Source organism: Protopterus annectens, chromosome 8.part0 (genome assembly GCF_019279795.1).
Source record: "Protopterus annectens isolate FY-2018-M chromosome 8.part0, PAN1.0, whole genome shotgun sequence".
Classification (NCBI taxonomy): Eukaryota; Metazoa; Chordata; order Ceratodontiformes; family Protopteridae; genus Protopterus; species Protopterus annectens.
Genome location: NC_056741.1, coordinates 895,370,850 through 895,386,678, shown reverse-complemented (window position 1 = coordinate 895,386,678; position 15,829 = coordinate 895,370,850). Strand labels below are relative to the sequence as shown.

The 15,829-nt window shown below is 35.8% G+C and overlaps 1 protein-coding gene across 1 annotated transcript in view; it reads right to left on the bottom strand.

The window, feature by feature from the left end:
• Nucleotides 1–15,829, bottom strand: part of LOC122809143 (72 kDa type IV collagenase-like) — a 792,577-nt gene that overhangs the window by 458,049 nt on the left and 318,699 nt on the right. Inside the window, exon 6 of the mRNA XM_044080418.1 lies at nucleotides 10,991–11,164. Coding sequence (XP_043936353.1) covers nucleotides 10,991–11,164 — 174 coding nt within the window. The remainder of the gene's footprint in view (nucleotides 1–10,990; nucleotides 11,165–15,829) is intronic.

The window sequence follows — 15,829 nt, the reverse complement described above, 5'->3', positions numbered from 1 at the left end:
TAGCAGACAGGAAATTCCTAAAGATTTGTCAACTGACTGCTTATTTTCCCTCTACAGGGCTGGCCAATCAGCAGTCAGAGTGGATCTGAGGGAAGGACCCAGATCTTTTGGGAGCTGGTTGTTTTCTGTACCTTGGGCAAGACACAGCCCATATGCTAGTGCAGCAGTGACTGAGTTCAGACATGTAGTGTCACTGTTAGGTGTAACTTACATAACTGCACTTTACCTTTCCTGCTCCTTCCCAGTTATCTGTACACTCACTCACCTCTTTAACCATTATTAGTGTTTCACTTACGTTTTTCACTTTAAACCCCATGCCTCTTCATCCAGTTCTTCTGTCATAATTCTTTTGTGAATAATCTTATCATAATTCTTTTGTGAATAATCTTAATAAATAATATATAGTCAGTATTTCCCATTGTAATTGGTCTCCAGTTTTTATTTCTCCCTATTCACTTTTTAAATTAAATTTTATAACACCATGACAGATCTCTTCTTCTTTTATACCTTTCTTCATCCATTCATTAAATAATTCCAGATAAAAATATAATTTTCATTATCTAACATTTCTTTATAAAAAAATACCCTAATTCATCTGGACCTTATGGGGATTCTTCTTTACATTCCTTTAAAACATCCTCTAAATCTTTCCTCTCAATTCTTTTTTTTTTTCCATTTCTTCCATTTTCTCCTTTTTCATCTTCTCTACTTTCCATACACTCCATCTTAAATTCTTTTTCTCATATCTATTCTGTACATATCTTTCAGCTCTTTCCATAATTCCATTTTGTGCATATTTTTACTGCCCTTTCCCATCCTTCATTACATTACGCTTTCTCTCATTGTATTTCAGCTTTTACAGAAACTTGAGGAAACTTCTTCTTTTCTCCCTTTCAAATAATACTTTTGTTTAAATGTCATTCTTTCCATTTTTTCTTCATTGTATTTATATAATTTCTTTTTTTTTTTCTTCTTCAAGAGTTCCCTCGCCCTTTCTCCAGTATTCACACATTTCTGTTTGCTTATCATGTCATTTTCCTTCTACCATTGCTATTTCTCTACTTTTAAGTATATTTTTAAACTTTTCTTTATGCACCATCCACCACATTGTCAGACTTCCATAAAACGGTGTCATCATCATATGATCTTCAATTACTGCAATTTCTTCCTGTCAGACTTTTTTAACCCTTTTCCTTCCACTATTATATATTCATTCTCTCCTTATTATTGCCCATACAGCCCTATGATCTGAAACTTTGCTTCTCTAATTCCATCTTTTATTTCTTTCATGTCATTTGGCACTCTGACCCCTATGTGCAAAAATGGGTAGAAAATGGTTGTGGATGGATGGATGTCATGGCAAATCAGTAGTTAATAAATCTACAAGGATATTCTCTCCCTTTACCAATTCTTAACCTACCATTATTTACTACCTCTCCTACCGTTTTTACTTTTGTGCTACTTCCCTTTCTCCTTTCTTAAATTACAACTAAAATATCCTACCACTACAAGAGACATATTTACTATCACATAATTTTGAATTTCCCTCAAACAATTGTTTTCTTTTATCTGCATTTGCATACACATACAATACCATTATTTTAAATATTTTCTACCTGTGTTTCATATCACACACTAAATAAGTCCCTGCTAGCACCATGATTACATCTAATATTTTAATCTCTTTGTTTTAATACTGCAGTACCTGAATATGTACTACTCCCTAGAGTCCACATGAGTTTGAATAGAGTGACGGGGTCAGAATGGAAACATGAAGTCAGCAAGAAGAGGAAAGTAATATAAATTCATGCTCAAGTTTTGATAAGTACCTTTACATAACAGACCCCATTTTTACAAATTCTCACCAAGAGTATATATATATATATATATATATATATATATATATATATGTATACACACACACACACACACACACACACACACACACACACACACACACACACACATATATCCACAGCCCCTTTTTTCCATTTTTGCACATGGGGTCAGGGTGCCATTTTAACAGTGACAATCATCCAGAGCCATGGTTCACACTGCTGGATGGCTAGCCCTGCTGCAGCTGTTCTTCCATACCACACACTCACATACACACTGTATACCCTGGAGAAAAGTAGGTTAAAAAATAAAAAAGAAGACTGGGTGCACAGGTTCCAAGGTACAAAAAGGTCCTGGTCCTGGTTTCTTCACTGGTGCCAAGACTGGAAAAAAAGGCAGTGTATAATCCTCTGGACATAGAACATTCCTACCACAGGGTTAGGCCATACTCTGGGTATGGGTACGGGATGGGTGTCCCCCATGATAAAAGGAAGAAGTAGTCCACAAAAGAACAAAAACTGACATGCCAAAAAAGAGGCATATGAGATGATAAAGTAGGCTGTTGAAGACAAGAAAGAAATTATGAATTATTATTTATTATTTATTTTATTTATTTTACATTTGTTGACCGGCAGTGTCCAACTGGATACAAGTCCATTTTCAGTGGAGGCCCAGGGAGAAAAACTCCAAGAGTACAATTTATTACAGACACAAATGTAAAGACATGACTATATTTCTTAGTAGCTAGGATACATTCATTTGTTACTATATGCTACTAGCTTTTGAAGATATCACAAAGCATGACAGTCTTGGAATAGTATACTTTCAAGGGAAAGAAAAAGAGAAGACAAGATCCATGAGAGTAGGTGTTACTGGATATGGATGTGAAGGACATCAATATGATATGAGATTTGATTTATGAGTTAGGATACGTATACTTAGTACTATAGGCATTAACTTTAGGAGATAGTGAAAAGAACAACATTCATGTGGTAGTTTACACTAACTACTAGAGAGTCAGGGTGTGCAATCGTTTAATAGTGTTAAGTGGGTACAGAGGTCTGAGCTGGTTGATTTGACAGTCTTAAGTAAGGCGAAATTTCAGAAATGAGATATTAGCCAGGGGGGGATGCAAGAGCATAGTCTGTTATTCATGAAGTGAGCTTCGACTAGGCTTTTGAACTGGGTTGTGGATTTGCCTTCAGTTATGTGGGCAGGAAGGGGGTTCCAGGTGTTTGATACATAGTGGCTGTAGACAGACTTACTTGCCTCATTGCTATATTTAGTTACTTTGAGGAGGTTTTGTGTGCTAGACCTTAAGGTTCGGGTAGTGGTATAGGGCTGAAGGAGATTTTGTAGGGCTGGGGTGTTATCAGGGTAGTTTATTATTTTGTGGGCTAATGCTAGTTGATTGAGTTGGAATAGTACTATCATGCAAGAAGCCCAGAATTTCCGGACATAGGATATTTAGAAAAATTAATAGAAAAATTAGAAAAAAAAAATAAAATACTTGCACAAGAAAAGCTGCCAACAAAAAAAATATATGTTTTTTAATGCAACAGGTCAATAAAAGACATTATCTAGGAGAAGAAACACTGGACACCTGGAAAAGGAAGTGACAGAGGAACTGAAAAAATAAAAAGAACAAAAAACAGGTTTTTGAAAGACATGAAAAAGAAATATGGACATGGGAAAGAAAAAGACATCTGATGTACTGCAATATGTATGCAAGCAGAAAGTCAGACTAATCAATACAGAAAAAGCAGCTCCGAAAAATACAGGCAAAGGTACCAGGATATGGAAAATTTCACAATACAAAAAATGAGATTACAAAGGAGGAATGTAGAAAAGAAGATTACTGAAGGAGACATTAAACAAACAGAAACTGAAGTGATGGACCATCTGTGAAATGAAGAGCTTAGTGTCGAAACTCCAACACAGGTAGTGTCGTAACATGATGTACCAGTTAATCCCTGGATAAAGGAGCAGTGGCTGGAGTAGGATGCATCTAAAAAGGATTTGACACAGGTGATGCTTTGGAGCTTCCTGGAGAAGACTCACATGAAAGTCTAGAAGGGGAAGGAGCAGGTAAAAGTGGCAACTCTGATGCAGTTGAAGTTACAGAGTAATGGGCCAATGGGTCTCCAAATGGAGGAACAGCTGATGAAGCAGGATGCAGCTGAACAGGATATGTCACAGGAAGATGTTCTGGATCTTTCTATAGAAAACTTGAAAAAAAAAAAAAAACAGAGAGCAAAGAAAATGTTCTCAGTACAGAAGAAAATGATCTAAGGGAAGACCTGCGTAACTTAATAGAGATGGATGCATGTATTAAAATAGATGAAAGAAGCAGATTACAGAAAATAAATAAGATCCAAAATGTTAGAAGATTAGTAACACAGAGGAACATGGTTATCAGGACTTTTAAGAGAAATTCATGTGATATAACAGCAATAAACAGGATATATTATTGTGCAGCTAAAGTAATAATGAATAAAGTGTTACCATAAAAATATAGAGTAACAAATGAAGGGTAGGGAGCAAATTGAATGCCAGCATGGAAGCACTGAATAGAGAAGACTATAGAGAAGTTAAGACAAGAAGTACCTATATGGCAGTTTGCTCCAAATGCATGCAGGAAAACACTCCTCTATCTGGGAGTTAAGGCTGAGGGTTAAGGTTGTAAGTAAGCTGTAATTCCTCGGGTGCAGGGTTTGATTCCCTCAGCCCTTATTTGCCTACTGTGTGACCTTGAGCAACTCACTTAAGCAGATACTGCTCTCAGGTTGCCTCTAAAAAGAGACTGTGCGTGTCCAATAGCTCTACTTGGTTAACAAATGGGTATTATTAAAAAGAGGAAATTAATAATCAGAGCAGTGCCCAGTGTGAGGTAGGTGAGTAAAAGATGACGATGTAGAATGAGGAGAGTGTAAACTTGACTGAATTTATGAGAAGGTGAAAGGTTGGGACTTGAAACCGTATATCAGCATACATGTGTTGAAAATAGATCTATAACCACCTTTAACATGATGTTCTATGACAATATAATAACAGCTATAAATGAAAAAGTGTGCTATGATGTAATTTATGTAGACTTGACTTCATCAATTGATAGGGTCATACACAAAACCCAATCAATAAAATAGTACAACTAGATACTGATGTAGTCTTGATAAGATGGATAGCTGCATGGCTTACAAATGGGACATAGCAAGTGTCATACAGCAATTGGACAGGTGATATTCTAGGTTACAGTCAGGGCCCAAAGACAAATTATGGTCCTTAATGCAACAGGTCAATAAAAGATATTATCTAGGTGAAGAAACATTGGATGTCTGGAAAAGGAAGTGACAGAGGAATTGAGAAAATATGAAGAACTTGCTAAGGTTGTATCTTTCAGATCTATGTTTTTCATCTGATGGTGCTGCAAATGTATGTATTTATGCAAATGACCTGAAATGGGTAAACTGATCACCTGTTACAGTTAGTGCATGTCTGCAAAAGAACTTGACTAAATTGACCATTTAGGTACATGACAATAATATGTTGATACATGCATCAAAAACTGAGCACATCAGATTTGGGAGACAGATTGAAAGGTGAATATGTAATATATAGCACATAGTGAAACTGTTGATTCATTTAAAGACCTGGGTATATGGATAGAGTTTTTCTAATCATATCAACCAATTGGTTAATGACAGTTACAAAATTATAGGTTATATAAAAAAAAATTATAAATCCTACGAAATCAGAAATGCCAAAAGTATTGTCTGCTACTTGCATTAGACACAAACTTGAGTATGGAGTAACAATATGGAAACCTTATAAGAAGACAAGCATGAGTAAACTAGAAAACAGTAGAAGTATACCAAGGGCATCTATGTATGTAAAAAGTTGAGTTATTATGAAAGACTAAAATACCTGAGTTTGTATAGTGTTCATATAGACATTTAAAAGGGGACCTTCTTCAGGTATATTTTGTATTTAGAGACAACTACCCAGGGGCGGCTCGAGGCATCGGACTGCCGGACTGCAGCCCCCTCAGTTGTTTTTGGTCTTGTGTGTATCTTTTAATTTAATCATTAAATTAAAAAAAAAAAAAAAAGAAATCTCTGTTTTTTCACTTTAAATTTCGAGTCCGCGACTTGAAAGTACGCGCATGCGCATTGCACAGCTTAACCGCGGTTGTAAACAGCTTTTTTTTTTTTTTTGTTTACATTGCAGCCCGGAGGAGCACATAAGGCATCATTGTGATGCCCAGAAGTCTATGCGGCAGCGGTTCCAAACCGCATAGACTTGGAAGGGGCTCGGACTGCGACGTCCGCAGGCACGTCAGTCATGACGTGCCTGCTGAGTAAAGCCTAAATGCTGCGGATTGGTTGTCGCTCTCTTCCTGGGCTTTATGTGCTGGGAAAAGAGCAAGAATCAATCAGTTCAGTTAACTTAGCTTGCTTTGTTGTGGTCGTGGATTGTTTCGTGTCACGTCGTGATCATTTTACTTTTTTTTTTGAATTTTTATTTGTTTTGTTTGATTGAGGAATCGGTTGTTTTTTGGGGTGAATTTTGTAGAAGAACAGAAGAAAGAAGAAAGAAGAAGAAAAGTACAGAGTGAAGGTGCTGGTGCAGAATTAAGTAAGTAACACACAAATGTAAATCAAGTGCTGTGCCTTGTATTATTTACTGTGCCTTGAATTCCCTACGTAATGCTGCTCTACACCTGTAATTTATTTGCAATTAGCTTATCACTGAGGCAGAGCTGGATGTGTGTGTGTCCGTGCAGTTATTAGATCACTGAGACAGAGTGGCATGAGTTCAAAGTGAGTCAATAATGCCCAAGATGACACACGTTACAAGATTTATCTTGCAGACCGAGGTTGGATTCCTTTAGTTTCTCTGGCAAATTGTGTGATCTGCAGAAGTCTTTTAACCACAGGCAGTGTTCTTTGATTTACTTTGAAAAGAAAAATGTTATGTCAAGTAACTTAGCTTAACTATTTTACAGATATATTAAAATGTACCAATTGTATATTGAGTTAATGGTGCAAAGTTCTAACTACTTAAAGATGTAGCAAGAGGCTATTTAACTGTTTACACAAGACAGCAGGTCAGTTCAGTTACTTTTATATACAACGAATTGTATTTGAAAAAAAAATATTTTACTATAGTAGAAAAAAGTGAATATTCTTATTTTTAGACAACTCTATACTAAGGTCATCACATACAGGCAGCACACACATTTTAAATAACAGGAAAATACAGCGACAGCCGTTGATGTACTGGTCAGTTTATGCAGACTGACTTAGCAAACAGGCACTTTCCCTAGAGGTAATGCTACATCCATGATAAAGATGCCAATTATCAATTTTAAAGGGAAGCAGCAAGCATATCTACAAAATCTGAGGTATAAAAATGATTACATTACAGTTATGACATCATATAGGATGGCACAGTGCATTTTTTGTCAAAAATGATATTATACAGTGCAATTTGTTTATTATAAAAAGTTAATTAATGCATTTAGTATAAATATTTGAACAAAACTGATAGATATTGTGGGGAATGTGAATGCGTGATGCTGTTGTGGAAAAATATTCAGCTTTTTATTAAAAGAGATGGACATTAGTACGATGTGAAAAGCAATAAAGAAGAGAAAAAAGCTTCATTCCAGTTAAGTATGATGGGTGTCAAAATTGATGAGTTACTGCAGAGATTGTATGCACTAGAGAAACCCACTTCTAGTACATTTAATAATAAAGTGACAACATAAACTCATTTAAAATGAAAGATGCTAATGGTTTGTGAAATATTCAAGTTTTCTCATAAAAAGGTGCATAGAAATGCAAATATGCCTTGCTATACTGCAGCATCATACAATTCACAGTTTATAGATGGATTGAAATATTAATGGACTAATTTTACTGTACAATGTGTTTTAAATGAGTGTTAGCAGATGAAGATTTAGCATTAGAACATGTCTTAAACATTGCAATGGCAATACAACAGATAACATAGATGTCTTGTTTGTGAATGCCTGTCTTTGACTTTGATGAAGGAAATGTTCTGAATTGGGCAGTTTTGTCATTATTGGTGCATGCATTTTGTTTCATTTTTTACTGGAAAAATATTCAAAACAATAGGAAGGTGTATCAAAGAGCGTATGTATGTTTCATATGCAAGGGGCCTATGATTTGAAAACAGCCCAGAATTAATATTTATCTGCCACTGGTAAAATGTATTTTCTTTGAATGTGGGTTTCAATGCTGTTTCAATGAATGTGAGTTTCAAGGGCAGAGAAGTTTTAATGCTAAGTTTTTTTAGCAGATGGCTTGGGGTTTGTGCTATAAAATGCAAAATAAAACTTTCAAATGAAGTCCAAATCATAATGGAAGTAAATCAGTATGCACATTAGTGTTTATGGTAATTGGAGTGAAATAGCCAAGTAATGGGATCATTGGAATGGCTGCAGGAGGAGGCTCCATTTGTGCATGATTTTGTGAGGGGAAGGGCGGCAAACTTAGACAGCCCCAGCTGAACTATACCTCCCAACTGTCCAGATTTTCAAAGAATGAATATATTTTTGTTCCTCATAAAATTTGTGGCAAATCATTTAGGAATTAAGTCACTAAATGACACACTGAGTTTCAGACTTCATAACCAATGCATGCTAAAGTAAGACTTGTTCTATCAACTGTCTCAGTTTATACAAGAGCAATTTTTAGTACTGTTTATATGTTCCCCCAATATATTTGGCCTTGTCCAGATTTACTGCATTAACAGGTTGAGAGGTACATACATGCAAATTGCTTTATAGAATTAGGCATAGCCAAACCTCTCAACTGTCCCTGATTTTGGCTCAAAATGTTGCTCTTCCCCTAATAATCCCTCAGCAAAATAGCAATTTTTGAAGAAAACATGGAGGGTTTACAATTAAGAAATAACTGTAATCATAGTTATAGATTACTTTTTATTTCAGAAATGCATGTAGATTCTTTTATTTTGTCAGCTGCTCAAGTTAGCAGTACTAATATTAAAGTGTCCCTTCTTTGACAGGTTCCCAACTGTATTGTGTGGCTATTTTATATTTTTACATCACATTTTTGGTCCATTTTTCATAAATTGTGTTTTTTTTGGCAAATTAGTGGCAAATCATTAAAGACTGAAGTTAGAAAATGACAGACATTTGAGTTTCAGATTTCATACCATTCAGAAAATTCATACTAATGCAAGACCTATTCTATTATCTTTCTAAGTTTATAAGAGCAATATTTTTTAAAATTGCCCTTATTTTTAGGCCTTTGTCCCACTTCTTTGTATGGCTTTGTCCATATTTCTTGCTCTGAGGTTGAGAGGTATGACAAGTATGTTAGGGTCATCACAGTCAGCCAGAGACATTTCAAATTGTGACATACTTGTTGCACCCCACTCCCCCATGTAGTGACTCTGGATGTGTCGAAGCAAGGCAAGGAGTAGTTATGCAGTGTAAATGTGCAGGGTATCCCCCCAACCAAGGTAGACACAAGTACATGAGTGGCTTTTCATCTGTCCTTGATTTTTGCAGAATGGTCTGGTTTCTGTCTTATTTTTTGTACTGTTGATTTATGCTTTTTACTCAGTGCCTGTTGATGACCATCAGTTGAGCTTGGCTGAGATTGTAAGATGCAAGCAAGCTTTAATAAGCATACTGTTAAAGAATTTCCAACATTGAAAGCCTTTCTGTTGCCATGTAGAGAATACTTAACTAGATAATGTATAAGCCTTGGGTATTGAAATGCATATGACAGTATTTGTAATAAAGGACAGGATTACATTATTTTAAGAAGCTCATTACATTTGGAGACTTCCAGTCATCTCTGCAGGCTTTACCTGTAAACTGAACAGAATGCCAATCGTGTGGTCCATAGCCTGTACAGTAATCCTCTTAAGCAATGTATCTTGAACTTATTTCTTGTTTGCTGTTCATTTTTTACTTTGATCATGTTTTCCCCATGAAACAAGTAGATAGTTGTCAGGCAGCAGGTCTTTTTTTGGATAAGGAACATTTTTACAAGTGGGGGCATCAGAGATTTCTACTTTCAGCATGGTCTTTTTTTTGGATAAGGAACATTTTTACAAGTGGGGGCATCAGATATTTCTACTTTCAGCATGTCACTTGGTACTTCAATAAAGCTGAATATAAATTATAATTAGAACTGCAGTGCAAGAAGTGGTTTGAGTTGAGTGCTGCTTGTTTTTCTTATACTTGATTTTGACTGGCATTCCATTAATGTATTTAAAAAAGTAATTTTATTTTTTCATGCCTCACAACCTTTTTGTTTCCATCTAGATATTAAGTAAGCTGTCATGAAGCCAATGCATTGAAATATTTTTATTCTTCTACACTTCATTTTGTCTTGATTGGACTCTCATAATGATGGTTTGGCACCCACGGCAGTGTATTTAGTTAGTTTTTTGTGGTTTTGAGCATAGCTCCCCCCATTTCTACTTGGCCACACCCCTTCCCATTGACCCCACCCATTCAGCTGTCTCCTGCAGCCCCCCTTTGATTTGAAGTCACCAGCCGCCACTGCAACTACCTCTGGGAATGTTTGGGGTTATCAACAAGTAGTAGAACATCATTAGACAACCTATTATGTAGCAATGAGAGGTGTACTAATTTGTTCTCTGAGACAGCATCTGATGTATGGAATAGACTAAAAGATTACAGTAACTCAAACACTAATTAGATATTTTTAAGAACAATCTGGATACTTATTATGGGAACAACTTTTTTTGGTATAATGCCCATGCCTGAAATATTTGTATGTATGCACATATGTAAGACAACAGTATAAATGGAATTATAACATAACAGACTAACTACACATCTGAGTGGTTGGAATACGTTACAACATTTCTTGCATTTACAATACCAATTGCATTCTAATAGCATTATAATTAATATTTTTCCATTTAATTGATGACTTTAAAACATTTTATGAAATATCCACTGTTAGAGACTCGTGTTTAAGCTGTTTCGTTATCAAGTATACATCTGATGGCATGAGGTGATTATAAAAAAATCAGATAAAGCTTCTTTTTCTCTGTCTGTCAGTTAAGGGATAGCTCTCTTTAAAATAAAAATAAATTATTTAAATATCTCCAAATGACTTACATTCATGGGGGCAGAATCCATATTTTCCATCTTCATCAAAATAGTATGTTGTTGAGCACCACAGAAAGCCATCATTCCGACCTTCAGATGTACAGCTGGTATACTCTTTTCCATTGAAGAGGAATGGGAATTTACAAATTTCTCCATCTGCATTGCCATATTTCACCTTTACAACTGCAGTTATAAGTAAAAAAGTACATGTAAGCATATCAATACAAGAAAATACCAGGATCTCTGTGTTAATAATGACTGTATTATGCTTTACATCATCAGTGTATTGAGTTTTCTCAGCTCCTCCATCAATGATCACTGTCTACACAACCCATGATACTCTGTACTACAGTGTATCAGTGCTATCATTTCTATGCAGTATTTCACATCTTCTTAATCTTAAATATTTCAATGTCTGCATGTCTGCAGCTGTTGCCTCTATGCTTACAAGTTTAATGGCTTATTAAGTTCTTCATTTCACAGATGATCTATAATTGCACAGAGAAGACACAAGCACATTGCCATTCAGAGAGGCCTGGTACACAGCCTTGAAAAATGAATATGTCTGTCTCGTTAACATGTGCTTCAGCTACAATGCAAGGAAACATCCATTTCTCACTTGTCCATGTTTTATTACCATCCACATATGCCTTAGTCATGTTCAATCTAATTTCCTTAGCTGTATTACATAAATGGATTTTTCGGCTTAGCGTGTCATCCTAAAATGAATACATATCTCATTTGTAACCCCTGAAATAAAAGAGGTTTGCTATGTAGGATACTTTGTTCCAACTCCCTTCCCTCTGTGAGTCTGAGTGGCAGACAAACCTTGAAGCTATGCATTTAACTTCTTAGGATTCAGTCTGGGGATCACCTGTTAATCAAGTCTCAGTGCCCAGAATAATGGCTGACCAAGGGAGGAGTAGACATAGGAGGAAGAACTGTAGTCATCTCTCTTTTCATCCAACACAGCAAACTAAACAGTTCATCCAAGAAAAGAGTAAGGATTGTGTGGCAGGTCTGAGACAAAAAGACACAGTGTAGAAGTGTAAGCCCATTGTTTCATCTGAGTCTTTTGGGATTGTATTTCTTAGCAGGGATTAATTTCAGAGAATTTTCAGAGAAATTGTTGCAAGAGTAAAGTTGCAAATTTGTAGGCATAGGCATTGGAAGGATACTCATACTCAAAATAAAGTGTAGAAATCTTGATGGATGGTATCATATGTAAGAAAGTAGGCCTTGGAATTAGATTTTGCCTAATGAAGTCATTCTTTGAACATGTGTGTGTGTGTTGGGGGAAGTGTGTGGGTAGGTATATGTGTGTCATGCAAAATGTGAAAAGGATTGACAGATGAATATATATATATATATATATATATATATATATATATATATATATATACACATTTATATATATAAATATATATATATATATATATATATATATATATATATATATATATATATATATATATATATATATATATATATATATACAATCTATGTATATTTACATACATACATATATGTATATACACACACACACACACACACACACACACACACACACATATATATATATATATGTGTGTGTGTGTGCACACACATGCACACAGGCGCGTGCGCACACACACACACACACACACACACACACACACACACAGCTATATAAATAGGCATATATATTAGTGCATTTTAAAAGTGATTACTGACATAATATAGCAAAAAATAATAATGCAAATACTTCCTGTGACAGTTGGGCAAAAAAGGGCAAAACAGGATAGTTGGTGTGTTGTATCTGAGTTGTTGCCTAGATACATTTCTTTTCTGTGGAATGAAATTTGGGATTGTTTAGTTTAGTGGCTGCATAATTTTTAGTCACTTATGGATAAGTGAAAGAGGTATGATTGTGAAGTGAATTTGGCATTCTGTTTGTAAGGTCTTAACAGGGCATTGGCATGTTTTCTGCCTTGTGTGATGACCCACCACTCGTCCAGTAATTAAGGCACCTGTGGGGGGGACGTTCACTGAGAGTATAACAGGTACACACACAGTATATCCAGATGCAGCTCTCTGCATCAAGTGCAATTTCCCTTATGAGCACACAGAGACAACAGGCACTCCAGGGCTGGTTTCTCCCTCATCCTCCAGATCCCCAGTAAGATTCCTCACTGGCACAGCTTTAGAGTTGAGATTGCAATACAGTGACTGAGCCAAGACCTCCAGCACCCTCTCTGTCCAATCAGTGCTTTGTGTCCCTCCCCAAGTAGCTAACACGCATCTTCTTTTAGGTTTGATTTACACACACACACACACACACACACACACACACACACACACACACACACACACACATATACACACCTAGGAAAGGATGGCACAGGTTTACTAGCTATGCCCCTTTTTGCCCAGACTATAAGGTAGTTTCCCCTGCCACCATTCATTCTTTATCAGCTACTTTAGGGCCCTTAACAAAGGGTATCCAATTTTACTGTGTAATATTAATATAAATACAAATGGTAGTTTGACCAAGAACAAGGCTATTAGGAGTGGCACACACAGTGTCACCAAATAAATATGCAAGTACTCTCAAATCTTAAATATGTTTACACAGATCAGCCACAATGAAAGCTTAAATATATTTAATAATAATAAAAGAACAAGACAATACTAAATATATATTCACAGTGACATAAGAGTTCAAAACCACAGGAAATATTTAAAATAACATTGCAGTACAAGCTCACACAAAGAAAGAAAAACAAAATCTAAACTAAGCTTTGCTATATTTCTGACTGTATCTAAGAGAGTTATAATGTTCCCTAAAAACTTACTATTAGAGCAAGGCAGATGATGTGAATGGTTCTTGTTGTCAGGTCCAAGACCGAATGCAGAATGCACTGTCTCACTAAGAGACTTCTCAAAATAATATCCAAAATATTACTGCTGTGATAGTTTGCAGAATGACATAATTTCTGGTCATCTGACTTCTGGTTTCCAGGCAAAACCCCATTGCTGAAGCTAGCAGTATTTAGCATCTGCCTGTAAAAATACTCATACAAGGGCTTTTGCTCATTTTTTTGGCAAATGCTAGAAGTAATAAAAAAATTGCATTACTTCATGCTTCCAAAGTAGCAAACAGTTCACCCAAAGGCAATATAGAAAGCTTCCCAATACAGATGCTGTGTCTCTAGCTGTATTGAAAACTTGAGAGCTAGCTTTTTTATGGTGTAGCCTATAAAGTGATTTACTTTCAAATATTTCTAAAGTTTACTAGACTGTGGTTAACCCTCTGTATTCCCATTTCTACTGTTAAAATTTATACATTTAAACAGTTGCAGTAGTGCATGTATATTTCTGTTCTCTTCCAAGGCACACTACGGATACATCTTAAACACAGCACTTTACAAATGTTTGTTTTTACCAGGCTGTGGAGTGTTGATTCATCACTGTGACAAAGCAGAAATTTCCTAAGACTCCAAGAGCAGAATAAATTTTGTCTTACATTTATTTAATTGAATTGCACTTCTTACTGCTTATAATTGTGCTACACAGCTAATCTACTACATTTTGCACTGCTATAAATTTTCTATACTGTTTTAACTATATTTTTAATTGCTAGATAGTGTTTCATTACTGAAATTGCATTTTTATTGAATTACTTAAGTAAACTGCTTTTCATATTGAGAGTTATATTTTCTGTTTGTGAGTGCTCTATTTGTGCTTTTCTGTGCATTTTTTGTGAGGTTTTTGTGTTCTAGTCAGATAGCATAGTCTGAATAGGGGCCTGCTGTTATCCAGGCCCTATTGTTTTGTTTGTTGAGTTTCCTGTGTTTCTGGCAGCCATCTTCTGCTGATAGTGTCATGTCTTCTCTGTTAGTGAGAGTAACAGGGTTCCTTGACCTTCTGTAGCATGAGTGATTGGTTGAAAGAGCAGGGGCTAGAAGGACTGGTTAATAATTTGAGCTTCTAGATTCTTCCATCTTTTCTGTTATTTAAACCCTGTGTCTACAGGGGTCTGTGCTTGTTTTTGCCAGGCTGTGGAGTGGTGATTCATCACTGTGACAAAGCAGAAATACCCTAAGATTACAAAAGCAGAATATGTTTTTTCTTGCATTTATTTAATTGAATTGCATTTCTTAATGCTTATAATTGTTCTATACAGATAATCTACTACTTTGCACTGTTATAATTCTTTTTTACTGTTTCGCTGCATTTGTGTACTGTTTTATACTGTTTTAACTGTATTTTTCATTGCTAGTCTTTCATTACTGTAATTGCATTTTATTGAATTACTTATCTGTAAACTGCTTTTTCATACTGAGAGTTGTATTTTATGTTTGCGAGTGCTCTATCTGTGCATTTTTGTGAGGTTTCTGTGTTCTAGTCAGGTAGCATAGTCTGGATAGAGGCCTGCTGTTATCCAGGCTTAGTTGTTTTGTTTGTTGAGTTTCCTGTATTTCTGGCATCTATCTTCTGCTGATAGTGTCTTGTCTTCTCTGTTAGTGAAAGTAACAGGGTTGTCTGACCTTCTCTAGCAAGAGTGATTGGTTGAAATAGCAGGGGCTAGGAGGACTGGGTAGTAATTCAAATTTCAAGATTCTTCCATCTTTTGTGGTATTTAAACCCTGTGTCTACAAGGGGCTGTGCTTGTTTTTACCAGGCTGTGGAGTGGTGAGTCATACTGTTTTAACTGTATTTTCATTGCTGGATAGTGTTTCATTACTGTAATTGCATTTTTATTGAATTATTCAACTGTAAACTGCTTTTTCATACTGAGAGTTGTATTTTCTGTTTGTGAGTAGCTAGTAGCTGCATTATAGGTTCCCACCCTCTCTCCCTGTTGGT